Source organism: Panthera uncia, chromosome B1, assembly GCF_023721935.1.
Source record: "Panthera uncia isolate 11264 chromosome B1, Puncia_PCG_1.0, whole genome shotgun sequence".
NCBI lineage: Eukaryota > Metazoa > Chordata > Mammalia > Carnivora > Felidae > Panthera > Panthera uncia.
The window spans coordinates 64,956,427-64,983,679 of NC_064811.1; the positions used below are offsets into that span (position 1 = coordinate 64,956,427).

Genomic DNA, 27,253 nt, shown 5'->3' on the forward strand with positions numbered 1-27,253 from the left:
CTATTGTTTGTTATTGGGTTATTCAATTATTGGAATTATTGTTTCAATTATTATCATCTAACTATATTAAAAAAAAAAAAAACAGATCTCAGGATTGTTAACTCAATCCTTTTGCCAGGATCTTCGGTGAAAAATACCACTGCAGATGGATAGTGCCCTTGTCTCTCCGTATGGCATTAAAAAAAAAGCCAAATATTCTTTGGCTTATTAAGAAATAGTTTCTCTCCCCCTCACCCATCAGAGAGGAAGTACTGACTGGGTATGAAGTGTACTATCCAGGTCTCCTGGCAGCATTTTAGATCTGCTCATGTCTAGGGCGGGCCATCCAGCAGATGAAGGTGTCAGCCTGGTTCCCGGAGGTTAATGTACAGTGAATCGTGAAAAATCTGCTGGACGAAGAAGGACTTGGTAATTGCCAAGGGTTCAGAGCCATCTGTACCCAGTAAGGTCACAGATCTCCATTCTACGGTTTCCTCAGAGCACTTGATCTGACAATACCACTCTGTTACTCCTTGGAAGCCAGTTATAAAGCTCAGAGAGGTGGTGATGTGGAAAATATAGCCCAAATCAGGATAAGTTCCCAGGTGTCCTGATCACCACTACAGAAGTCTGCTCTTTAAATATTTCTTTAAATTCATCTTCTTTTCTTCTTTTCTGATGGAAAATCTTGAGCAATCCCAAAATAAGATAATGAAAGCCAAATACAGACATGGCGGTAGAGTTGTGTAAACCATAATATTAAAGATTTTATTTCTATAGCACTTCCCCTGGACACATTCTTCTTTTCTTTAGTATATATAGTTAACGGGTCATAAGTGTGTGTGTGTGTGTGTGTGTGTGTGTGTGTGTGTGTGTGTATACATTTTGCTGTTAGAAAATACGTTTTTAATGTTTTATAGCCTCTGGGAATGCTTACTTGGTACATTCTCCAAAAATTATAATCAAGAAAAAAAAATCACAAAAGGATGTGATGCAAGAAGCTTGAAATATGACCTATATGATTACAAGTTACTTATTAGCACAGACCTGCTACTATACAACACACAGAGTGAAAAATTACTTTCTCAATTTCAGCTCAAAGCAACATTTAAGATAGCAATAACAATTCATATATTCCTCCAAGATACCCTGGAATATAAAACAAAAAAAGTCAAAAGGCTTCTCTCAGATGCTTGAAACGTAAACCCCTTACAAGCTCAACTCTTCCGAACCCACCAACGCCCAGTGTTGCAATAATCTCAAGGTTCTGGAATGGGGATGATGAGGAAAATCTGGCCACCTTCTCCTTCAGCTGAATCATCTCCAGAGAGAGTGCTTTGGACAGCTTCCAGTTAGACATGGATCTCCTGCATAAGAAAAGTGAAACTTTGCATACACTCCTTTAGTCAGGCCAGGGTCATGCCACACCTAAATCCCACTCTTAACAATAGTATTATTTCTGCCAGTAATTACTACCCATGCTTGCTACAAAAGCTGTCTCAACTTTAGAGGATCAGATTCAGTTATGTCTGGGGAGAAAAACAATAGAACATACAAACAAAAAACTTGCACACGCACACACACACATACACACACACACATTAATAGACAAATGTCAAACTGAATCAATGAGAGGTAAAAAGAGCTGAATTGTGTAGTATTTAAAGTATATCTCAATAAATCTGTTGTTGTTGTTGTTATTGTTGTTGTTGTTGTTGTTGTTGTTTCTGAAGAGTCAATGAGAGGAAATAAAACCAGTGAGCCATTCCTTTGCTACACATACAGGAGAATGCCACACTGAGAATCTTTGCTGTGTTTTGCTATTTTTGTCAGGTTTCGAAGCTTTCCATGGATGAACCAGAATAACTGCTTAGTCAAACATGAAAAATACATTCCCTACTTTGTAGCTAAGTATCATTATTTGGAAATACTCATTTTTCTCTTTTAATTAAGGTTTACTGCTCTGGATTATATATTCATAAATTGTTCTTACTGCAAAAGGCCTTTGACATAAAAACTGCAAATACATTCCTTGCCAGAAGAAAACAAACAAAAACAAAACAAAACAAAAACAGAAACAAAAAAAACACCACATAGCCAAAAAATTCTGAGGTTCTGATTGAATGTTCTCATTTACTTCAAATGTGAGTTTTCTAGAACTTTTGACTCCAGCTTCTTTAATGAATATATTCTTAAGTATTTACTCTATAAAATGTAAAGGATTTTCAAATTTTAATTTTACAAAGTAGTTTTTCTATTAAGCACAAAATTCTTCATCAATATTACCATATCATTATTATTGTTATTATTACTATTATTATTACCCAACTCCTTCCTGTACACACACACACACGCCCACACACACACACACACACACCCCTGGGCAATAACTCCCTTATATTCTGAAATAATTCTGACGCTACCCCAGCTGTCTACCTGGAATCAGAATGAATGGTTTACACTAGTCCGTTGGCATTCTTGTGTGGTTTCCATTTCCATTTCTGAATTAATCTCCTTTTGAGCTAAGTCATCAGACATAGAATCCCATCCCAAGGCCGCCTATCAGGAAATGTCTCCCTAACATTACTACTCAAAGCTGACTACTTGCAGACTAAAATAATATCTATACTAGTAGTGGTAAGTAGCATCCTCTTTGTAGAAGATCGATTTAAAAGAACTCCCCCAAATTTTCTAGTGATGGCACGCAGAAAGTTATTAGTACATGGCGAATCACACTCCTGTGCTCTTTCATCTACTGCTGGAAGTCCTATGAGGCTTAGGAAAACGTTCCTCCACTTACTTTGCATGTCTTTTCTCATCATCACGGTTTAGGTTTGCCACATACCCTTCAAGGTATTTTTGGAGTTCTTCAAAAGTCCCGACTGTTTGGTTGAATGTCCTAAGTGGAATAAAATAAACAGTTACTATTGTAACCTGACATTTTCTCAAGCTCATAAAAGACCATTTGTATGGTTATTCATGGCTTTGTAAATGGTTTCTCAATAATTTCAATAATTTATATTACATTAAAGTTGCCATAAATGGAGAAGTTATATAATTTATCCTGTGAGTTTATGAAAACAAAGAAAAGAGAAAACGTTTCTGGAGTTTTCTGTCTTGTGGTTCAGGTTTACCAGCAATTTTTCCCCCCAGAAGACAGTGGACAGGAAGTAGTCTACATAATCTGTTTACTGAGTCAACATGTTACATGGATTGCAGATTTTGCTTCATCAAATTAAGCTATTTATTTTAAAAATCAAGGAAAAAATTTATCTTTTCTTTTCCCTCGATAATGCTCCTCATTTCACATTCCTTCATAATTAAATCTACATGTTTTACTTTATCTTGGTAGTTTTCTGAGGCCCCGCCAATATCTTCCCTTGCCCTCTCTCGCCCTTCACAGATCAGACTTGACCTTGCCCCATCTACTTTCCCCATCCCCGCCAAACTTCTGCGGGAACTCATACAAAGCACTGCACGTGAAAAATAAAGAATCCCCTTCCTCACCAGTGAAATATATTTTCTCGATTATCTTTTCAATGTTTCTCCGCCCTTACACTCGACAATCTACCTTGATTTGTGACTTTTTAGGGCGCTTCTCTTACCTACTGCAATATAGTATCCTTCTAGAAACTACGCTTTAATATTCTTGGTAAATCTTAAGCACTTGGGCATAAAAAATTAAAGGAATGAAAATTTACCTCAAAACAACTAAAACTAATAAACCAGAGCCATCTCATTACTGTACTGTTGCCATTTATTGCTTTCCTAGCCCTGAAGACCTCTCCCCATGTTGAACTGACCCCAATATACATTCACATGATTAAGTATATCTTATATACTGTGCTGGTATTTTCCATTTTTCTTTTCAGATCTACTCTCCACTCTTTTCTATCCTGCTCCATGGACTGATAGAATAGTGAGAAACAAAGAGCACTGCCACGAAATTTCAAATATCCAATGGGTGAAATTTGCAAGCAAAAGGGAAATACTTCTTGTACTTTGTTTTGCTTTTTAAAAAAAAAAAATTAATGTTTACTCTTGAGAGAGAGATAGAGACATAGAGAGAGAGAGAGAGAGAGACAGAGCGTGAGCAGGGGAGGGGCAGAGAGAGGGAGACACAGAATCTGAAGCAGGCTCCAGGCTCTGAGCTGTCAGCACAGAACCTGATGCAGGGCTCAATCTCGTGGTTCGTGATATCACAACCTGAGCCGAAGTCAGACATTCAACCGACCGAGCCACCCAGGCACCTCACTTTGTTTTGCTTTTATTTATTCTATACATCACCATTATTTTGCTTGCTGTTAAACTAATTAAAGTATCGTAAACAAATCTCATTTTTTTAAAGATAGTTGATACTGGTGTCACAGGCTCCGAAAAATTCTCCACAACTTAGAGTTAAAGTAAATGTAAACAGCTACAACATTCTAGCTGTGACAAACAGCCTATAATCATTTTGATGGTACTGATGGTTCATTCTGACATAATCAGCTCCTTGAGATCTTTCCCAACAACCAAAGAATGATGAAGATGTCACAAATAACACTTTCCACGTATTTAGAGATACTGCCATTTCGCACATTTCATTATACCTAAAAATAGGAAAACTTGAACTCTCCTCCTTGCAGTGTATTCATTCTAAGCATTTTTGAAAGAACGCATTAGGAAAGAAGAAATAAAGAGCCAAAGGCTTTCAGTCACTGTATTTCATTGCAAGGATGGTGTCCTTTATTCAGCCAACATGTGGAGCACTTGCCGTCTGCCAAGGACTATGTCATTTGCTGGCACTGCAACAGCAGTGAACAAGTCAGTGTTTCCGGACTCATGAAGTTTATAGAACAGTGAGATGACAGATGTTAAATAAAGCAATTCAATAAAATGTGAATGATGATATAAGTGTAGATAAGGTACTATGGGATAATTATCATGGGATCTTAACTTAGTCTACTAGTCATAGCTACCAGGATCGTATCATTTTCGATTCAAACTGAATACTTTTCTGACTGAAAGGTGGTGCCAATAACAAATACGCTGGGCCAACCAGAACTGTCCAGGAAATCCAGGATGTAGGTCAACCCAGTTACAGCTGATACTCCACTTCTCTCACTGATAGAAGAAATGCATGTAACTTTTTAAGTCTCATCGAGCCTAATACAATACTTGGTTTATTAGAGAATCTTACACATGTAAGTTGAACATTTTAAAATTTTACACTTCCAAACAATATATTAACTCTATAAAATAATTGCATCCTTTTCAGGGATTATGAATATATGAGACATTGTATAAACATTTGCTTGTGTGATTACAATGAAGAAAAAGGAAAGGAATTCTTCCTTTCTCTCGTATTTTTAGTCCTAGCATTTCAGAGCAATTTATAAGATTCTACCACACAGCTAATGCTATTCAGTGCATGCATATATTTTTAATGAACTCATATACGAAACAATGCATTATCAGGACCATACCGTACTCATGTATTTTCCATTTCTGAGCTGGCATCCAAAGATTACCTTTATCTGAACCTATTGTGCACTTTCTAGCCCTATGCCTTCGTTTCTAAGTTTTACTTCACCTGGAGTGACTTCTATATTTCCTATTTGCCTATTAATTTTTAAGCCTCATGTCCACACTTAACAAAATTAAACCTTGCCCACTTTACCACGTTGTGATTTCCCCTCTTTCTGAATACATGCTATGGGAGCCAAATGGCACAGTGGAAAGAACTCCGAAAGGAAGTCAGGACACCCGGTCAGTAGCTCCTGGTCCAACACAGGACAGCATCACTGGGGCAACCCTTTACCGATCTGGGACTTCTTTTCTTATCCATAAAACAGAGATTAAAATAATTCAGTGATATTAAGGATTATTGTTCTATCTGTGGTGATGGATGTTAACTAGACTTACTGTGGTGGTCATTTTGCAATATATACATATATTCAAGCACTATGTTGTACACCTAAATATGTGTTGATTATGCTTCGTTTAAAAATAATAAATAAAAAAGGAATATTGCTAACTTTTTAGGTATGTTAATGTTATTGTGGTCATGCCTTATAAATAACATTTATCCTTTAGAAATGCTGCTAAAATTTATAGATGAAATCATTTTATGTTGGCAATTTGTTTGAAAATAGTATGGAGAAGGCAGAGAGAGGGTGGCAAAGGGATCCAGATAAGGCATTAATTGATAATTTCTGGACTTGCATTATGGGGTTCATAACACCATCCTGTCTGCTTTTTAATACGTGCGAAATTTTCCACAATAAAAAGATTTTTTCAATGTTCTAAAGTTCTGGGGCATCGGGGTGGCTCCATCAGTTAAGTGTCTGCTATGTCTCAGGTCATGATCTCACGGTTTTGTGAGTTCGAGCCCCGCATCAGGCTCTCAGCTTTCAGCACAGAGCCCACTTGGGGACCTCTGTCTCCTTCCCTCTCTGCCCCTCCCTTGCTCTCTCTCTCTCTCTCAAAAATAAATAAACATTTTAAAAAGTGTTCTAAAGTTCATTATAGTTCTAAACCCCTGATTCAATGAATGTTATGTTCAATCAACTACATACTCCCTTGTGATACTTCTTCATTTTACTATTTTTTGCTAATATTTCATATGGGTATACCCTATTTCTTTGACTTTACTATGAGTTTTCTTTTTTTAATTCTTTTACATTTATTTATTTTTGAGAGAGAGAGAGAGAGAGAGAGAGACTAAGCAAGAGTGGGATAGGGGCAGAGAGAGAGGATACACAGAATTGGAAGCAGGCTCCAGGCTCTGAGCTGTCAGCACAAAGCCCGATGTGGGGCTCGAACCCACAAACTGGGAGATCATGACTTAAGCCAAAGTCTGACGCCCAACCAACTGAGCCACCCAGGTGCCCTTTACTATGAGTTTTCTTAGACAACGGCCTAGCTTTGGTATATTTGCATTTCCTTTTATGATATCTGGATAACTGATCAACATTCAACTCATTAGTGAGAGATCCAAGGGGCCAGATTCAAATATGATCTGAAGTGAGTGAAGGACACAAAGTAAGACTTTTTTCTGAAAAATAACCTGAGACATTTAGAAATTAATATTAACACCCGTCACTTACAAGTTACTGCAAATGTTAAATTAAACCTTCTCTGGAAATATATGTATAGCTAATAATGAGTATTTTACATCATGTCCGAGACAGAGGTTTTGTTCAAAAAAATTTTTTTGACTGCTTACAGCATTTTAGAAATAAATTATGGAATGGTTCACTATATCGTATGGGAGAAAATCTATAAGAGTACTAATAAGCTTATTTCTCTGGAAGATGCAGAATTTAAATCGGTCTATTGCTGATATTTATGTACAAACTTTGCACACAAAATATTTAGCCTGCCAGCATCTGCCACTGCCACAGACAGATTCAGATCAGAAGGCCCAGTTCCTCCCCATGAATTTTAATAGAATATACTCGCAGCTGAGGATTGGCCAGCATTTCTAAGTGCTGATGAATGAGAAGACAGATGGGCCTCGGAGTAACAGAAGGCCAAGTCTTCAAAGGTGGCAATAGCCTGCCTTCCCAGACAGTATCCGCATACTCACTCTCGATCTATAACCAGGCATGCGACATCATTTTCTTCGGCGATGATGTTAGCTGATCTGACATCCTCACTGCAGACAAAACCAGGAAAGTCAATTTTCTACGGTTAGAAATTACACATCCATTTCTATTAGAGGATCTGCTACTTTTTTTATGAAACACCATCATTTAAACCTTCCAAAGACTGCTTTTTTTAATCATAACATACTCTCCCCCTTTCCAAAAAAGGATTTGAAATGTGTCCCAATAAAGGTTATCTCAATAAGGAATTCAGAGAAGAAGGCAAATTGCACCAGGAATAGAGAGGAATTGGTGACTACAAATGCATATGGAATCTCATTCTGTGCTTTGTGTCAGCAAAATAAAATAACTCTCCTGTGATCAAATGGGAATTGCTAATTAATAAGCAGCCAAAACCTGAAATTAACTAATCAAACAAATTTATTGGAAAAACACTCAAGTAATCAATATACAATAAAAAAGCCAATCAAGAATAAAACCCAGGGGCAACCAGTGGCTCAGTTGGTTGAGTGTCCAACTCTTCATTTCGGCTCAGGTCATGATCTCAGGGTTCACGAGTTCCAGCCCTGCATCCAGCCCCGCATCAGAATCCATGCTGACAGCAGGGAGCCTGCTTGAGAGTCTCTCTCTCTGCCCTTCTCTCAACTTGCTCTCTCTCTCTCTCTCTCTCTCTCACCCTCTCTCAAAATAAATAAACTTAAAAAAAGAATAAAACCCAAAGAAAGTAGTTTTAGTGCCGTATCACCCAATGATTAAGTAAATACTAAAATACTTTAATTGCATAAAGCCTAAGATGTACATTTTTCACTAGAATCTCTGAAATCAGAGCATGTCTTACAATTGATGATGAATCATAATGTAATCAATAGCATTGTCTTTCTTCCTCAGAGGTACATTATATAATGGTGCCTCTCAAAATTGATATCCTAGATTCAATGAATTACAGCATATGATCTAGTGACGGCAAATTTAATTACCTAATGAATACCACAGGCCAAGCATTAGGTGAAGTATTTCTTTAGAGACCTTTATTTATATGAGTTTCCTCCCTCTATTAGTTACAAAATAAGACACTGAAAAATGGCACCCCCATATGGTACCCAGTGCTGTGAGATTCATTTAAGGTAACCGGGAGGAACAAACATATTGGGCCTGCTCTAAGCGACTTCATCAAACATGTAAACCACAAAGTATATACAGTTCCTTCATCTTCCTTTGGTGATAGGACAGGAAAACTTTGGTGGCCCATCTCTCATTCCAAAGAAGTCCCCTATTCACATAGGTGACATCCAGAGTCCTTCTGACATTAACACACAGCTCCTGACATGTCTACAGGGTCCTTGCCAGAAGACATCAGCAAAAACATTCCGGGTTGATGAGCTTTTGAGTTGGGAGCTGAGCAGTCGCTACTCAATGTCTATGTGTGGAGACATCTATATCTATCTATCTATTTATCTATACACACATATATACATATATGTACATATACATATATACGTGTACATACATATGTACATATACATACACATATGATGTTGAATATGAGCCAATTTGATTTGTGAGTTCAAAAAAAGGAATGATGCAGCCTCCCTTTCACTTGTGAGTGTCAAGACTGACTAGGAATATTCTCTGCAAACACTTTATAAATATTAGGTGTTTATAAATACACATGTTTCTTTCATAATAACTGTGTAAGTGCCATGGATTTATTGTTGTACGTAAAATGCTGAAAGAACTCCTGGGACTATTTAATGTCAAGTCATGGAAATATACAGAATATAAGGAATACAGAGTCACAGTCAGTGGCCCTAAAAACTGATAGCATAAAAATGCACAAAAATGTAGAAGCATTTGTATTCAGTGCTCCTATTCACTGATTTTAGCTTTATGCTTTCAAATGCCTAGGGAGTTGGGTATCTGTAGTAAATATGAATTCCCATGTTTTTCAGTGGAAAACACTGTAATTGGCTAGCTGTGACATACACAGTAAATCATTTCAGATCCGGCAAAATCAGACAATATACTTCCTTTCAACAGCTATTTTGACTCTGTAGTACATTTATAAAGTTCTCTGCACTTTCAAACTTTAATTGTTTCGCTGGGAGGAATGAAAAAAGTAATCTAGTAATGTTAAAAACAAATACACTGAAGTTTTGAATAATAAAATTACATAATTATATTACATGAATGTATCTGTATTTAGTCACAAACAAAAAAATTTTACAAAGGACAATTTCCATGTTATTGAAACAAGTTAATTACTAGCTAGAAAACGAGAAAGAAAAAATTTAACTTGCATTTAAATTCCATTTTTAAAATGTTTACAAAGCAGTCATAATTTAACTTACTAATTTTATGTGTTTTTCCTTTGAAAATAAGAGCTTTATAATTTTTAAATAATCAAATTTGTCTTGTAGTAATTTATGAACATGTTTTCTTTGCTCTGTACTTAATATTATCATGACAAACAAATCAGCAGAACTAGGACTTCATGACAAAAATTAAAAAGGAAGAAAATGAACAGAAATAATATTCATTTTCTATAAGCATAAATTTGAAATAACAACCATTTAGGAATAATATAAAGTTTAAGGGATGTCTTAACTAATTTCAAGTATTCATTAAAAACATACGTAACTCCAAACAGTATTGCTCAAAACTCTAATTCGATCTTTTACAAAGTGATTTATATTTTTTAAAATGTGGTGTTTTTAGACTTGAAGTTGTTTTCTGAATTCCAGGAAGTACAAAGCATCTCCTGAGACATTTGATTTATCTTTATAAATATTTCTTCCATAAGTTAGATCAACAGTAGATAAACTCATACTTCCAAAGACCTAAGGGTCAGGTAGAAGTTCCCTACACACTATTTTGATTGTTTCTAAAACTTGCAAAATGAGCTGATAAAAATCCTTAAGAAAATATTGCTTTTAACATAATAATTTAAAAGCACAAAAAACATGGAAAGTTATCATTTGATAATTTTTAAAGGGGGAACAGCAACATTTCAAACCTTGGAAATATAAAAATTCATTCTTAAAAAAATTGTAATTCTCATGTCTTTAATCTCTCTGACTAAATTTTTAACTTTTTTTAATGTTTATTTTTGAGAGAGACAGAGCGTGAGCAGGGGAAAAGACACAGAATCCAAAGCAGGTTCCAGGCTGCAAGTTGTCAGCACAGACCCCAACATGGGGCTCAAACTCACAAACCATGAGATCACGACCTGAGCCTAAATCGGACACTTAACCAACTGAGCCACCCAGGCGCCCCTCTGTGACTCTCTTTTAAACTAAAGATTCTAATAGGATACCAATTTTATTTTCACTAGCAAATTTAAGCCTTTCCCATTTCTTTTCTGTGCAGTTAGTGTACTTATTTCCTGCATGAGAATGAATTTTTTCAGAATTCAATTTATTTTTTTTCTTAATTCCTGGATATTTGCTGACATTAATTTGGCAGCTCAATTTGACAACTCTGAATGAGTAATTACACATGCAAAACAACAAAAGAATTATTTAAGTATGGTATAGACTTTGTGGATTCACCTGATAAGAGCTTTTTCTCCAAAGTATTCTCCTTTCTGCAGTGTTTTTATCAGTTGTGGCTGATCGTGGCCCTCTGTACTCTGGGTGACTTTTACCTACGTGATGTTAAACAATTAAAAAGATAAAGAGAAGGGGAAAAAAAAGAAAATCTGAGCACATATTCATTCAACCAGACCCTCCAAATCTATATAAACTTGACTGAAAGAAGGAAATAGAAGAGCCTTTGCTCTAACTTTGCGGCACTTAGGACCATCTTACTACAGGCAATTCACTTGGAGGGACTGAGAAATCCTGTGACTTAACATGACCAAATGACTCCCCATCTGTAAGAGAAAGATTCTCCATTCAAATCCCACCTCCCGAAGTTAAAAAAAATTTTATGTGAATCTAGCAATTCCTTCCTAGGAATATTCAAAGCAAATCCTAATGTTCCTGTGGGAACTTTTATTATGGCAAAAAGCCAAAGAGTTGACAAACTAATCAAGAATAAGGCTGAGTGTCAGGAATTCTGAATCTAGTGTTCATGACTGATTTGTTAAATCCTCTGTTTTACCCCCTAAACCTAGATGTAAATTGTGGATATGGAGAAGGGTCATAACTTTCATGGGTGTCTCACTGTGATCCAGGGCCCAGGAAGGTTTAAGAAGTCCCACGGCAGAACCAAACAAAAACTTCAATATTCCTTGTTTGTTGCTAGTCTTATGCCAATTCAACATAATCACAAGGGTTGCTTCCTGTTGATTAGAAATTCTGAAAGCATCGGGTCCAGGTGGAAGAGGAATGATTAAAAAAAAATGTTCTGAGTGTTGAAGAGTTTCTGAGGTTTGAAACCATTTTGTTATTTTTTTTTCTTTCACTGGGGGCCCAGTTCAAGGTTCGACAACCAACCAGTTTACAAAGGGCAGTGCCTGATGATAAACACTTCCAGGGAAGAAAGAATACTTGTAAAAACTGGACAGGTTATGGATGCAGGTGCTCAAGGTTTCGCTCTTTTTTTTCAGTATTTCACAAATGCCTTTTATCTCTGAGCAACATTGTAAAGAGTCAACATAGGAACAACTGGCAACATGTTATCCACTCACAGTTTAAGTGAAGAGAAAAATCTACTGCATATACTAGCATAAAATTTTCATCAGCACCCAAACCAACTTGAGCTATGGTATATGAACTGAAGTTCTGAGCCCTCTCTACAGCTTTATGCCCAGCCATTGCTGTCCTCCACTGACAAGCTCATTCTCCTCCACCTGCTGCTTGTCACCCCTGCTGGATAGAAAAAATTTCCAGCCCTGATCCTGGATCATTGATTTGATTGAGAATCACAGACAAAAGGGATCTGAGAAAGAATCTAGTCATTTTAAACACAATGAAAGTCAAGGGACCTGCCTAAGGTCACTAAGAAGTTACTGTCTCAGCCAGAACCCAGAACAGCTCTCCTGTGCCCCCAAACCCAAGGCTAAGACCAAACCCCAAGGAACTTTTCTGAGCAGAAGTTCCTTTACCTGCTCAATGCAGAGACTTTCCAGTGCTGTGGTGCAGGGCAAACTAATGTGAAAAGACTTCCATGATTTACTTTAAGTAAGCTTTAATTCATATTTACCTTTCCTTTTGCTAAAATGAAGAAGGTACTTCCTTCCTCGCCCTCTCTAATAATGTAATCTCCTTTGTCATAGTATTCCTATTGGGATAAGAGAAAAAGAAAATGTTAAATCCAACGGAGACATCCAGATGAAGGCATAAATGTAACAGAACTCCCCATGTCTTTGAAATGAGCATCCCACGCCTGTTGCTTTTCTTTGTTGCCTATTGTCACTGTAATCTTCTTAAACACGGCAGTCGTAAACTGTAGAAAAGTAAAGAGACTTTTGCCTTAGTACCTGCATTTCTTTTTGTCTTTCACAGAACTCACCAGAAAGACTGATTTTCAGGCATGGAGACTAAAGAACATGCAGAGAAACAAAAGCAAACCAATAATCACTGACATCCAGGTGGGCTTTCACTGAAAGAATCTAACTACAAGCTGTTCAGTGATCTGTAACAGCCTGAAACCGGGCCTAGTGTTTAGAAAAAGAATATCTAAGAAATTGAAAATATTATCCCCAGCGGACATTAGGAATATCAGCGTCAACTTCTAATTCCTTGAAGGGCAAAGGCTAGGAAAATTCTACAGACAGAGGAAGTAGCTCTTTCCTGTGGATTCTTTTCAAAGATGCATCGTCATAAAATAGCAACATTAGAATTTTTCACATGTAAATTCTCTTCTTCAAGGTAGATTTATCCTCATGAAATCTCAAACTGTCACATATTTCTTTGTTTCCCTCGTGTGTGTGTGTGTGTGTGTGTGTGTGTGTGTGTGTAATCAGAGAATTCTTGGGCAGGGAAAAGCCATTCATCCATATGTCAGACCAATAGAGCAATACAGTCTCTTAGAAAACGAAAGATGGATTAGACTGTCCACCTCTACTCCACTTTAACATTGTCTCAAAGTCATAGAACCAAAATGGAACTCTTAATTATTTCTACAAACAAAAATGGGCCTGTTTCATTTATTTAAAAAGGCATAATTAACATCATAGCTCTCTCTTATTTTTCTTTTAGATTTAAAAACAAAATCCAGACAAAGCCACTTTTATGTCTGCTGTATTTCAGTATCCATTTTGGTCACTGACTCATAAAATCTACTTACATTTTTGAAATAAATGTTACTTCTAATATGACTAAACCTATCTTTTATTTACATAGCACTACATACATCTTACAAGATATTTCAACATACGGAAAGATGCATATCTTAGGGAAAAAAACGATGCATAAAGTTCAAATAAGAACATTTACCTTCAAAGATTTAGAGAAGCACATTAGTTTTCTATTGCTGCTGTTACAAATAACCACACATTTCTTAGTGGCTTAAAGAAAACACTCATTATCATCTCACAGTTTCTGTGGGTCAAGGAGCCCAGGCACAGCATGGCTCACCTGGATTTTTCTGTCAAGGGTCTCTCAAGACTGAACTCAAAAGTGTCAGGCTGTGTTCCTTTCTGGAGGCTCTGGGGGAAAATCCACTTTCAAGTTTAATCAGGTTGTTGGCAGAATTCAGTTTCTTGAGGTTAGAGGATAAGGTCTCATTTCTGTACTGGCTGTTGGCCTCTTAGTTTCTGAAGATCTCTCTTAGGTCCATGCACAGAGCCCCCTGCGTTTCATAACCAGCAATGGCTCATCAAATTCTTCTTAGACTTGAAATCTCTCTGACTTCCACTTATGCTAAATCTCTCTGACTCCAGCCAGGGAAAATTCTCTGCTTTTAAGGGCTCATGTAATTATAGTCATCCCATCTAGATAATCCAGAATAATCTCCTTATTTTAAGGTCCTGAACCTTAATTACACCTGCCCAGTCACTTTTGCCAGGTGACATAACATATTCACGCATTCCAAGGATTGCGGTCTGGGACATTGGGGGGGGCGCGGGGGGGGGGGGTAGTCCATTCTGCCTTACCACAATAAGCCAATAAAAGACAATGTTTTGATGCATTGAAAGCACCTGAAACATACTAAATAATTAATAACTGCCATGTTGAGGAGGAAGATGATAATGGTTTGCTAGGCTGTCACTTCAATCTTCTGAACCTCAGTTTACTTTGCTATAAAATTAAAACCGTATGACCTACCACACCTAACCTTGAAAGAGGGTCTCTAAAGCACCTGATAGCATACTTGGTACATGCTAGGCACCCGGTGATGGTTAATCCCTGTGAAAGAGGCTGGGAGCCAGTTGTCCAAGCCTTCCACAGTATACATGGCTGTCCAGGTAAAATGCCTCCCTGGTAGCTGTGGCCATGTGATTAACTTCTAGCTAAAGGAACCTGAACAGAAGTGATGTGTGCCACCCCCCGTGCCAGGTCTATGAGTCGTATCAGGCATGTGTCTTCACAGAGAGATCTTGGGAAAGGATCATAAGGCCTTTAGCTTGAGTTCCTGAATGACTCTGTATAGCCAACTGGGACTATCTTCCTTGCACTGTTATGTGAGCAAGAGACAAACCTCTACTTTATTTGGAAAATGAGATTTTGAGTCTTTTGCATCACAGTGTGCTTACTCCAACTCTTCATTCTTTCTCATTTTAGCTTTATCACAAACCTTCACCACCCCCAAGCTCAATTTTGCAGCTGAGACGGCCATGAGCCCTGGTGTTTGAGTGAGTGACCATACCACTGCAGTTCAGCATCTGTTATGCAGCTAATGTTCATTCCTCTTCCCTAGGAAGGTTGGCGTTGTGTTAGATGTCCTTGTTTCAGAGAGTCTGCTCTATAGTCTCTCCTAGTCCCTTCAGAACATGGAACAGAAGGAACATGGAGAATTTCTTTCTTTCTTTCTTTCTTATGTTTATTTCTTTTTGAGATAGAGAGACAGAGTGCCTGTCGGAGAGGGGCAGAGACAGAGGGAGACACAGAACCAGAAGCAGGGTCCAGGCTCTGAGCTGTCAGCACAGAGCCTGACACAGGGTTCGAACTCACGCGCCATGAGACCATGACCTGAGCCAAAGTCAGACGCTTAACCGACTGAGCCACCCAGGCACCTCAAGAGCCTGGAGAATTTCTGAAGTGCTGGTAGGTTGTTCTTCAGTTATTATAAAGCGTGTGGTGTGTGCAGATGTGAGGCTTTAATTCCTGTCAGTCAGAGAAGCTAATGGGAAGCTTAAAAGGGAACACTGAGAAAGAGCTTTATTGTTTCTTAAGGGGCAACCTTCCTAGTGGTATTTTTCCTAGGGATGATTCTTTGTCACCCAAAACCTTGGGAGGAAGATAAATAATACCTCCCAGTGTGTTGACAGTAACTTCATAGATCAGAAAAGGCTGTGGATGTAGGTCAGACCAAAAATATATAGTGGTAAGCACTGGCTATGATGCTAGACTGGCCAGTGTTTGTCAACTGGGGAGTGCAGCCAGTCTAGCCAGGGTGGTCACCAAGACCAAAAAGAGAAATGCAAACAGTGTGGTTATTGTCCTGTGGTTACACTGCAAAGGGGTCCCTTATAGGACCAAGAAGCCATAGATCCTATCTGGGGGAGCAATGATTTTCAAGCATTTTTTACTGTGACCTACAATAAGAAATACATTTTACCTGTATATGCAAACACACATACAGGAGTATGCACACATATAGACATTTATATAAAATTAAAACATATTCAAATAATACTTATACTTACTACTCTGATACTTTTAAAAAATGTTCCTACAAATTAATTTCATGATCTACTAATAAGCTATGACCCAGAGTCTGAAAAAGATGGTTTTTTTACGTTTACTTATTTATTTTTGAGAGAGAGAGAGAGAGACAGCACGGGAAAGGGGCAGAGGAGACAGAGAGAGAGAGAGAGAGAGAGAGAGAATATCCCAAGCAAACTCCTCTCTGTCAGCACAGAGCCAGACTCAGGGCCCAATCCCATGAACCGTGAGATCATGCAGGACCTGAGCTAAAATCAAGAGTCAAAGCCTTAACCGACTGAGCCACCCAGGCACCCCTGAAAAAGATGTTTTTAAAAAAGATGTGTAGGAAACCCTAAGAGTAGTTACTGAGTGTATAGCAAGAGCGAAAAATAAGGAAATCAATACCAGGGCAGACTAAGAGGTAAAGGTCAGAAGAAAACTATACAAAAAGCAATAGCTAATGAACGATGCAAAGGTTTTCACTGTAAAGAAAATGCTCATTCTGTGATATCTAGAAAATGCTAGAACCTGAATGCCTATAAACAGTATACAGAAAACCAGAAGAAAAACCAAAGGTGATGGAGAACAAAGACCAAAACGCAAGCCTAAGACTTCCTTAGAGTCTTTAGTGTGTGGCCAGAAATCTTCATTACAAAGAAGTATTGATGATGCACAATCAGATGTATCACACACACAAACACACACACACACACACACACACACACACTCCCCACATCATATGACTATGAACCCATGTTGGTTGTTTAAAAAACTGGATACAGTTATTTGGGTTGTTACCGACATTTTTTTGTTCACCCAAGTACAACAGTTAAAACACTTTAGAAATTTTAAAGCAAATACAATTGGATCAGGTGGGCCCTCACCAACCACTCAGGCAAAATTTAGTAGCAGATTGCTTCTTTCCAAGGAACTAGAGCCCACAAAATGAAAACCAACAGAAATTCCTCTAACTTGGGTGAGCCAACTGTTTAAAAATCTGTAACTGAAACACTGAAAGAGCCCTTAGAGATATGGACTACTCACCCTTATTTTGTAGATGAGAAAACCCTAATGCTTACCACAATTAATTGACAGCTATTAGTGAAAGAAGCGTGATCATAAACACTAATCTCCAGACTTTGGACTAGTGGACTTTCTATTGCACCTAGTTGCCTCACCTCTAGCTAACTGGTCCATAAACAGGCAAAATCCACAATTATCTCAACTTTCTTTATGACTCCAGATGTAATCATTAAAATGAGAAAACCCTCTGGTTTTGTAGGTATTAGCAGGAACTATAAGAAAGAAAACTAGATTTTTTTAAATTATGAAAAATGGAAAATTCCTGAATGAAGAGATGGCAAGGCTCTAAATATATGTATTCTATTCATAACTTTAAACTAGTGGTTCTCAAATATTCTCTTTAATAAGCATAAGAATCAAGTAACGTATTAAGTGTGCATTTCTGGGCCAATATCCCAGAGTTTCTGATTCAGTAAGTACGGGTGGTACCTGGAAATCTGCCTTTTAAGCAGCGCCACAGGTGATGTGAGTAAGGAAGGGCAACAACATTCTACATGACCCCACCCCTACCCCACTCCTACTACACCCCCAGTTTCATGAAAGATGGCATGTCAGAGTCTCAGTACAGGGGGTCACAGGGTCACATACCACAGCTCTGCAACAAAGAGTGAGGTGACATTTCAATCAACCACAGTCAAATCCCATGCTTCCTGTATGTGTGAACAGAGACTCCTTCCACTCTTGTGCTCCATATTGCACTACTGGTGGGTGCAGAATTCACATTATCATTTTCATTACCATTAACACTTACAGTGCTTCGAAATCTCTATCATGCTTCGTGATGTTCATTAGTTAATTCTCAAATATGTTGGTACTATTTTCCCATCAGAACACAAGAGGAGGCTTAAAGGGGATGTCTGCCTCTAGAATTGAAAAGGCTGGGTGATTTAAGCTAAAGCAAGATATGTAATTGGAACACTGAATAATTGGAGCCATTGGTCTAGATGTTCAATAGTCAAAGTCTTAACAAACATTTCAGATCAACCGCGTCGTGGTGGGAAATTCCAATACCCCTTTCCTGCCCCCACACAAAAGTTAAAACCCTCCCAAATCAATTCCTAAACTTTAAGCCAGATTCAGCCTGTTTTTGTCAAAGATCATGGAGCCAGTTTGTGGGACAGCTGGTCTTGGAACTCAGCAGGCATTCTGTTATAACTCCAATGCATTAGTGATTGGCTGTTGTCAGGACCCCGTTGACGGGTCATTAGTCCAAGCTATGCTGGTAAATTATGTGCTTTTCTTAGTGCTAAATAGATCCCATTACTCCCTTGCTAATCACTTTTGCATTTGAGAATTTTCACACGCTATAGAGACACATTTGTTTGCCAGGTACGAATAAAGAGCCCTTTATAAACTGTGCTGCTGTCTGCAAATGCAGAGATATAATAAAGCCTTTCTAGGGTGTTTTAAAAGATGAGAACTTTCAAACTCAAATTGTGTGTTAATTAATACTGGACTTGTGCCCCATCTATATATTCTGCAGCTATTGCCTGTGGCTGCTATAAATATGACTAATTTACCATTTATTTTTAATGATACTAAATTTTAATATTTGCTGTCAGCATGGAATCCCCCTCTGGTGAATCTACTCTATTAGTATTATATTAAAAACAGATTTTCTCAGTTAACAAAAAAAATATAGGGCTACTCCAGCTTTAAAAAAAACACATACTCTCAGAAATTAGGATGAATTATTAATTTGTAACATCTGTGATTGGGTTATGTTACATTGGGAAAATCCCAAGAGATGCAGGGCAAGCAGTCCTCTTGAAAATGACTTCATTTCTGAACACTCTGGGGACACAAGGCCAGGCACTGTGTCATCACGGTCTGTCCTTGATAAACTGCTGGAGAGGTTCCATGAATTGTAAATGGAAACATTACTGGTGTCACTTACACTTAAGGATAAAATGGTCAGTGCTCCCTTCTCAACAGATATTAGTTTGCATTGTATACTGTGATTGACAGAGGCATGAATCTGTCAACAATCAGTCTTGCAGAGACTTTTATATCTCCCACTGAGAACAGCTTTATAAACACTTAAAGTCAACATGTGACTTCTTTATTATTCCTTACCTCCTTCAAATTCCATTAAAGCCATTTTGGTTTCAATGAAATTGACCCCCCCCCCCCCGCACACACACACCAAAAATCAGAGAGAAATTTCTTGCTTTGAATTTTAATCTCTGAAATCTGAAGAGGTTTCATAGAATGCATATCATTAGAATCCAAGGTACATGTTATAAAAGATTTATTCACAAAAAAACTTGGCTAGTCTTGGACTAGAACCAACCATCTGGGTGATGCCTCATATGAGTTTTTGAACACATTCCATTATGCCGTTTTCCCCTAGATGTTAAAATAGGTAAAGTGCTTCTTAAATGCAGAGGGTTTTAAAATGTCTTTTCATGGTGTAGAGTTTTCAAGTATGGACTTGTTTCATAGCCTGATTCAGAAAGCTGTCCCCTAAAGCTCCAATATATCCTCCTCTACACCATTACCTAATGAAACATCATTGACTCCTTTATACTAGGAAAACTCTACAGGGGATTGTGATGTTAACTGCAGAAAATCAAATGCCTTTTGAGTAAGGCAGATTAGTTTCACAAAATATACTAAAAAGGTTTGAGTATGTAAATCAAGTGTCATTTTACACATGCAAATCCAATTTCCTTTTATACATTTCAGAAGAGTGGCCTAAACCCATCCCAGCCCCTTAATTCCCTGAGTTGGTCTAAGGTTTTACACAATAGAAAAAGGCTCCTGGTCTCTGCAGACAGGCCACCTACCATCGTTTCCTTTTTTTCATTTACAGTGCTAATAATAACCAAATTATAAAGTCTTTAAATAAGGGGTGCCTGTGTGGCTCGGTCAGTTGAGCATCTGACTTTAGCTCAGGTCATGATCTCACAGTTTGTGGGTTCAAGCCCTGCGTTGGCCTCTGTGCTGACAGCTCAAAGCCTGGAGCCTGCTTCAGATTCTGTGTCTAGCCTCTCTCTCTGTCCCTCCCCCACTCACACTCTGTCTCTCTCTGTCAAAAATAAAAACATTAAGAAAAAAATTTTTAAATAAAGTCATTTAATAAAATGTATTTTTTCCTTTAAAATTTCTTACCACTTCCAAGCAGTCAATGATCTTGGTTAATTTATCTTCAGGTAAATTCTTCAGCAAGGATACACTTCAAAATTAAAAAGAAACCTTTAATTATCTTCCTGAATTAAATATGCACTTCTATGTAGTTCAAAAAACCTTTACCTGCATCTAAAAAATATAAAATTCACTTTAATTTTTCCAAAGTAAACCTCCAAAATATATCACACATAAACAACTGAATTTCAAATACATTGAAATTATATAACCACATGTAATCACAGATATTTATCATAGGCAAATAAGTAAAGACAGTAAGGTACTACAAAGGGAAAAAAATCTTATTTTGTCTGTTTGGAAGGAAAAAAACACTTTATATTTGTTGTTGGTTTTCAGAGTGAATTACACCCAGAAATGTGTTTCTTGCCACATCTCAGTATGTCTTTTATTAGCATGGGTGAGGAGCTCTGCTTTCAGAGGAGGGTATGATTTTCATCTAAATCTGTGTAATTAAGTAAAGGCTGAATCCAGGGGGAATGTAGGAATTAGCATGGAAATCATCTTGATTATTAATCATACTGTACCAACTTTTAAAATTAATGGTAGCCAGGGGCACGTAATAGGAACATTTTTACATATAGTAATAATATCAGGAATGAAATGGATTACTGAAAGTTATTACTTGAGAAAAAACATCAGAAATTCCACTCAGTATGATTAGCCAATCAAATGATTAAATTGTTCCTTTGAAGAAATTTCTCCTCTACTTTACCCATTTTTACTCGGGACCGTTGACATAATTACTGTAAGATAAAAACATATTTCCTACCATCTAAAATTTGACACCCCTAAAGAAAAAATGATGCTACTCCAAAAATACATAATTGGATCCAATTTTTTAAAATAATAGCTCTAGTTGATCCTTGGGCATGTTCACAGGGAGGCACGTGGCCAGGACACGTGGCTAAGAATGTTTGTATCAGAATCATTTGTAATTGCAGAACACTAGAACATGCCCCAATTGGAGAACAGATAAATACACTGTAGTAGAGTCAGATAACCAAACTCTAAAACAGGAGAAATGACTGAACTTAACCAGATGGATGAAATAGAAAAAAAAAATAGAAAAAAAGATTGAATAAAAAGTTGAGTTGCAAAAATAACACTTTTTAAAGTTGAAAAATAGGTTAATTAAATCAAGCTAGAGACAAAGTAATAAAGACTACCAAGGAATGATTTCTAAACTTCAGAATACAGGCCACTCCATGGAGACGCATGTAGGAGGCCGGGAAATGAATGGGGACCACAGGAAAAGAACTTTCAATTTTGCCAATGCTCCACTTCTTAGATTGGGCATTTTTGTTACTATGTTTTAAAACTTACATATGTACTATGTAACTTTTCTAGATATCACATACTTCAAAATGAAAAGATGTAAATGGAAAAAGAAAGAGCTCATTGTATATTATGAAACAAAGAGAAATGCCTGTTTCTAATCTACCTTCCTGTGAATGAAAAGGTAAAATGGTAAGCAGAACTTGTCATTGATTAACATATTCTTCATTGTGAAAGTTCTACTTCTGGTCCAAACGGGAGTCTATGATGTTAGTGAAAATTCTCTTCTATAAACTATCACTTTTGGGGATTAGTGAGGAAACTGATATGAGGAAAAATCTTTTGTCTGTCTCCCCACTATAAAAAAAGCAATAAGGTTTATCTGGATCACCACTGAATATTTAGCGCCTAGCAATAAGTATTTGTTAAATGAATGGATAAATCAGATAACAAAAGGAAGACAAAAGGAAAGAAGGTTTACGTACTAGTAAATTCTCCTCGGTCCTTCTACTGAGACAGAACACTCTAGACTCCAAGGGAATGAAATGCTATCCCTAGTAATTCAAGTTTTATCTCACACATTCAGAGGCAACCCACAAGGACTGGTTGAGTTATTTATCCCCCTTTGGCCTTTGCATGAGTGTAGTTCATTAGCTTTAAATGCTGACCTGTATTGCTCAGTTACTGGATATTTAGATTACCTATACTCAGGTAGAGCCCACAACATGATAGCTAAGGCATTGGCTGGCATATAGGTAAGGCACTTACTTATCATTATTGCAGCTCTCTGCCGGGAGTCAATATTATCTCTGGGGAGGGCAAATCAGCAAGATTCTGTAGGAGAACCCTCAACACCTACAATGTTCTACTGATGATTAAAAAGACATTCGATCAATATTTATTGAGTCCTTGCTATATACTAGGCTAGTTATGCAAAGTAAAATCACTAATATTAAAAAGAGCTTAGAATTTATTTTTGGAAATTGTGGGATATTTTATTATTATTACCACTTAGCATGGGTAACATTTCATTACAGTATGTATTGAAGCTTTAGAGATTGTCAAACCCCCCCCCAAAAAAATAACACAGAAATAGTTTAAAGAATGTATATTCTCCAGGGGCGCCTGGGTGGCTCAGTCGGTTAAGCATCCGACTTCACTCAGGTCACGATCTCGCAGTCCGTGAGTTCAAGCCCCGCGTTGGGCTCTGGGCTGATGGCTCAGAGCTTGGAGCCTGCTTTGGATTCTGTGTCTCCCTCTCTCTCTGCCCCTCCCCGTTCATGCTCTATCTCTCTCTGTCTCAAAAATAAATAAAAAACGTTAAAAAAATTAATAAAAAAAAGAATTTATATTCTCCAAAAAAAACAAACAAACTTTGTATACGCATAACTGACTTTTTCAGTTAGATAGGTATTTGTTTCTTTCTAAATTGATGTATCCAAGTTGTTGGGGGTACAGAACAGGTCACAAAATATGTTCCAAGGATCTGTGTCATCAAGACACACACAGTGACATTTCTGGCAAGTTAATTTGTTACAAATAATAGTAATTTGGAAGATGGTGTGGTTATATAAATGAGAAAAATAATGTCTCAGGTAAAGCAATTAAAGATAGCAAAATAAATTAATTTTAATATTAGTCTAAGCAAAGCATTATTAGAAAGATGATCTTTTGCTATCCACTTCCAAATTATAGGCTATCTTTCAAAGTCAACTGAGCAACCCAGATGAATATTTTAAGACTTTTTACACATTTTTCTATATTATATACAAGGACTCCATCAATACAAGGGCAAAATTAGTGAAAGATAAATAAATCAGTGTGCAAGGCTAATTGGAATTAAGTATATATATTTTTTAATATAGTGGCCTTTACTGCAAGGGAATACTTTTGTTCCTTTGGTTTAGTCATGTGGAAATTGCTTAAATGAGAAAAGCTCTAGTAAAGTAATTATTGTGATAAAACCAACATATCCACAATATAACTACACCATCTTCTACTCTTTCCAACAATGTGTTATTCTTACCTTCTGAGGAAGTTTCTGTACTGTTCATCTCTAGCTTGAGCTGTCCTTCTCATTATATTCTGGAATACCTCTCGATCTAGTGCCCAAGTTTTAACATTGGTAATAGCTTTAGAAAAATCAAGAAAATAATAAAATATTGTTTAGCCCCACATTAAGAAAACAGTCCAAAATGTTAATTGATAAATTTTTCATATATTCCCATCAAATGATATTTCTTGGAAATTGCATTATTTAACATGCAAATGGAAGGAAGCAGTGATATAAATAGTGGGTAATTTTATAAAATCATCTTTGGCTTTGAAATGAACCACGATTTGGAAGTGAGTAGCAAAAGATTTCCTTTCTAATTATGTTTTGCTTAGGATGATATCAAAATTAGTTTGCAATTCCTAATTACATACTACATCATCAGGATGCATTTCAGATTTGTGCTGTGATACAAGAGAAAACCAGCCAGCCTGTAGCTAATCCAGAAAGTGAAGAATTCACAAGTAGATAATTGAAAGTTAAAGATCTGAGTGTATGAGTATGTTTTTATGTATTTTTATGCTGTTCAGACATTGTAGCTAATGAGAGCCAATATATTTTTAAGGATCTCTATGGTTACTTTTGTATAAAGTACATACAAATCATTTTCATAGAAATTATGCAAAACAGTGTTTGAGACAATTTTTTTATAGGAAAGACATAGAAAGCAAGAATAAAATCTAAACAGGAAGAAGAGCAGAAGTAGCAGCTCTAAAAAATCTAGATGAAGTTACAATTGTATTTAAAAAAAAAAAAAAGAAGTAATGAGAGCCTATAAAATAAATCAAAATCCAAAGCTTTGGTTTACTAAATTTTGGAATGAATTAGATTTATCTTGACATTCTTGCTAAAAATACAAATCCATACAGGGCACCTGGGTGGCTCAATAGGTTAAGCATCTGACTTCGGCTCAGGTCATGATCTCACAGTTTGTGAGTTCAAGCCCTGCATTGGGCTCTGTGCTGATAGCTTGGAGCCTGGAGCCTGCTTCAGATTTTTGTCCCCCTCCCTCTCTGTCCCTCCCCTCCTAAAAAATAAATAAACATTAAAAAAAACTTAAAAACAAATTCAGATCCCTAAGCTCCATTGCCAGAGATTCTGATTTGTGTTTGGAGTGAAGCCCCAGAATCTGCATTTTTTAATCAAAACTGCAGCAATTCTAAGACACTTAACCCAGTCCTAACCACTGAGAAACACATCCAAGTATTCATGCCCAAGATAACCATGAATAATGTCAATAAAAACAAGAACCCTTAAACTAATCCCAGGAGTCACTCAGGAAAACTCTCATTAATTAATTCACCTCCCTTTGGCTATTTATATATTTTCATTGGTTTCATTAATTTTTCTGGTTTATAATATGTTTGGAACATCACAGAGAATGAAAAGCTAACATTCTGGATGAACCAAAGGCAGATGTTTACACGGAAAAAAAAAGCGAAGTGGTAATTAAAGCAAATATTGGAATAATTCAATAATAGAAAGCCATTTTCATATTTCATATGCAGGTACCTGAAGGAAAAGTTCTCTTAAATTTGAATGATTTAGACAAGTGCTTCAATATAAATTCTTTTGTAAGCATAGCATTTCTTTTAACAAGAGCACATGGGGCACAATGGGAGACAGAAATACTCAGCAGGCAATAGTAGTGACTTAGATTGTCATAAACATTGTGTAACAATTCAAAAATAGAGCCTTTCATCCCATTACCTTTCACAGAGGCAGTTCTTGTACAGTTGTATAAAATGGCTAGCTCCCCAAACGTGGTCCACATAGGGATGGATGACAGCAATCTCTCCCCTTGGAACACCTCTAGTCGACCCTCTGTCAAGCAGAATTTAAGAAAAAACACAAATAATCCAAATAAATTACAAAAGTAAGACAATCAGAAAGTACACAAAGCATACAGGCAAGATCTCTTATGATTCTCATTATAATATAGTGGTTGACAGTGCAGACTAAAAGCAACTCTCCCACTTACTCTCTATTAGCTGATCACTTTGAAAGAAAGGGGTTCCCTACTCTGCCTGGGGTTCTTTGTCAGTAATGGGGATAATAATAATAATAATAATATTTACCTCAGATAGTTGCTGTGAGAATTAAATTAGTTAACATAGGTAGGGAACTTAGAACAATGGCTAACACACAGAAAATGCTATGTTAGTGTTAGCTATTGTTAATGTTATTATCATTGCTACAAAGTTCTTCTCCAGAAGCAGTGGATGGCAAGTGTTGTATTTAAAATTCATTCTACCCCAAGAAAATGTAGCACATAAAACTATTTCTTTTGTCCAAGGAACACAACAATTACTGTATGTCTTGAAAACACATCCTAGCTGTCCACACTAACAGAAGGACTAACTTGTCATAATTAGAAACGCATGGGCCCTGGAGTCAGACAGCCTGGCCCTGTCCAATCATTGGCTGTGTAACCTTGGGTAAGTAACTTCACCATGCCTGCATTGTTGTCTAAACCCTCAATCACTGACATGAAGTAATAAATGACAGTTGCTAAGAAAAGTGCATGAGAAAAACAGTATCAAGAGAATTAGAAGACAAGCCACAGACTGTAAGAAAATATTTTTGCAAAAAGACACACGTGATAAAAGTATGTTTGGCAAAATATACAAAAACCCCTAACAACTCAACAGCAAGAAAACAAACAATCTGATTAAAAAATGGGCCAAGGAGCTTTAACAGATGCTCACCAAAGAAGATAGACAGATGGTAAATAAGCATATGAAATGATGCCCCACATCATGCGTCATCAGAGAAATGCAGATTAAAACAACAGTAAAATACCACCACACACCTAGTAGAATGACAAAAACCTGGAACACTGACAACACCCAATGTTAGTGAGCACATGGAACAAGGGGAACTCTCCTACATTGCCGATGGGAATGTAAAATGGGACAGTCACTTTGAAAGACAGTTTGGCACTTTCTTCTATTAAACATAATCTTACCATACAATGCAGCCATTGCCCTCCTTAGCATTTTACCCAGAGGAGTTCAAACCTCTGATCCACACAAAAACCTGCACACAGATATTTACAGCAGCTTTATTTATAACTGCCAAAACTTAGAAATGACAAAGATGTCCTTTAATGGATGAACAGAGAAACTGTGGTACATCCAGCCAATGGAATATTATTCAGTACTTAAAAAGAAATGAGCTTTAGGGGCATTCACTTTCGAATGTCCCCTCTCTGGAAAGAGAGTGAGAGCTTTCCTACTAGTCTTCCTTTCTAATCTTGTATTCTAATAAACTTTTGCCTGCTGCTCAAAAAAAAAGAAAAGAAAAGAAAAAAAGAAAAAGAAGAAAGAAAGAAAGAAAGAAAGAAAGAAAGAAAGAAAGAAAGAAAG

General features: G+C 37.0%; 1 protein-coding gene across 1 annotated transcript in view; it reads right to left on the reverse strand.

The window, feature by feature from the left end:
- Positions 1 to 27,253, reverse strand: part of PRKG2 (protein kinase cGMP-dependent 2) — a 93,758-nt gene that overhangs the window by 40,260 nt on the left and 26,245 nt on the right. The window contains exons 3-10 of the mRNA XM_049630717.1: positions 25,596 to 25,709; positions 23,859 to 23,964; positions 20,522 to 20,585; positions 12,717 to 12,794; positions 11,120 to 11,214; positions 7,553 to 7,621; positions 2,780 to 2,878; positions 1,193 to 1,346 (exon numbers count right to left, since the gene is read on the reverse strand). Coding sequence (XP_049486674.1) covers positions 1,193 to 1,346; positions 2,780 to 2,878; positions 7,553 to 7,621; positions 11,120 to 11,214; positions 12,717 to 12,794; positions 20,522 to 20,585; positions 23,859 to 23,964; positions 25,596 to 25,709 — 779 coding nt within the window. The remainder of the gene's footprint in view (positions 1 to 1,192; positions 1,347 to 2,779; positions 2,879 to 7,552; positions 7,622 to 11,119; positions 11,215 to 12,716; positions 12,795 to 20,521; positions 20,586 to 23,858; positions 23,965 to 25,595; positions 25,710 to 27,253) is intronic.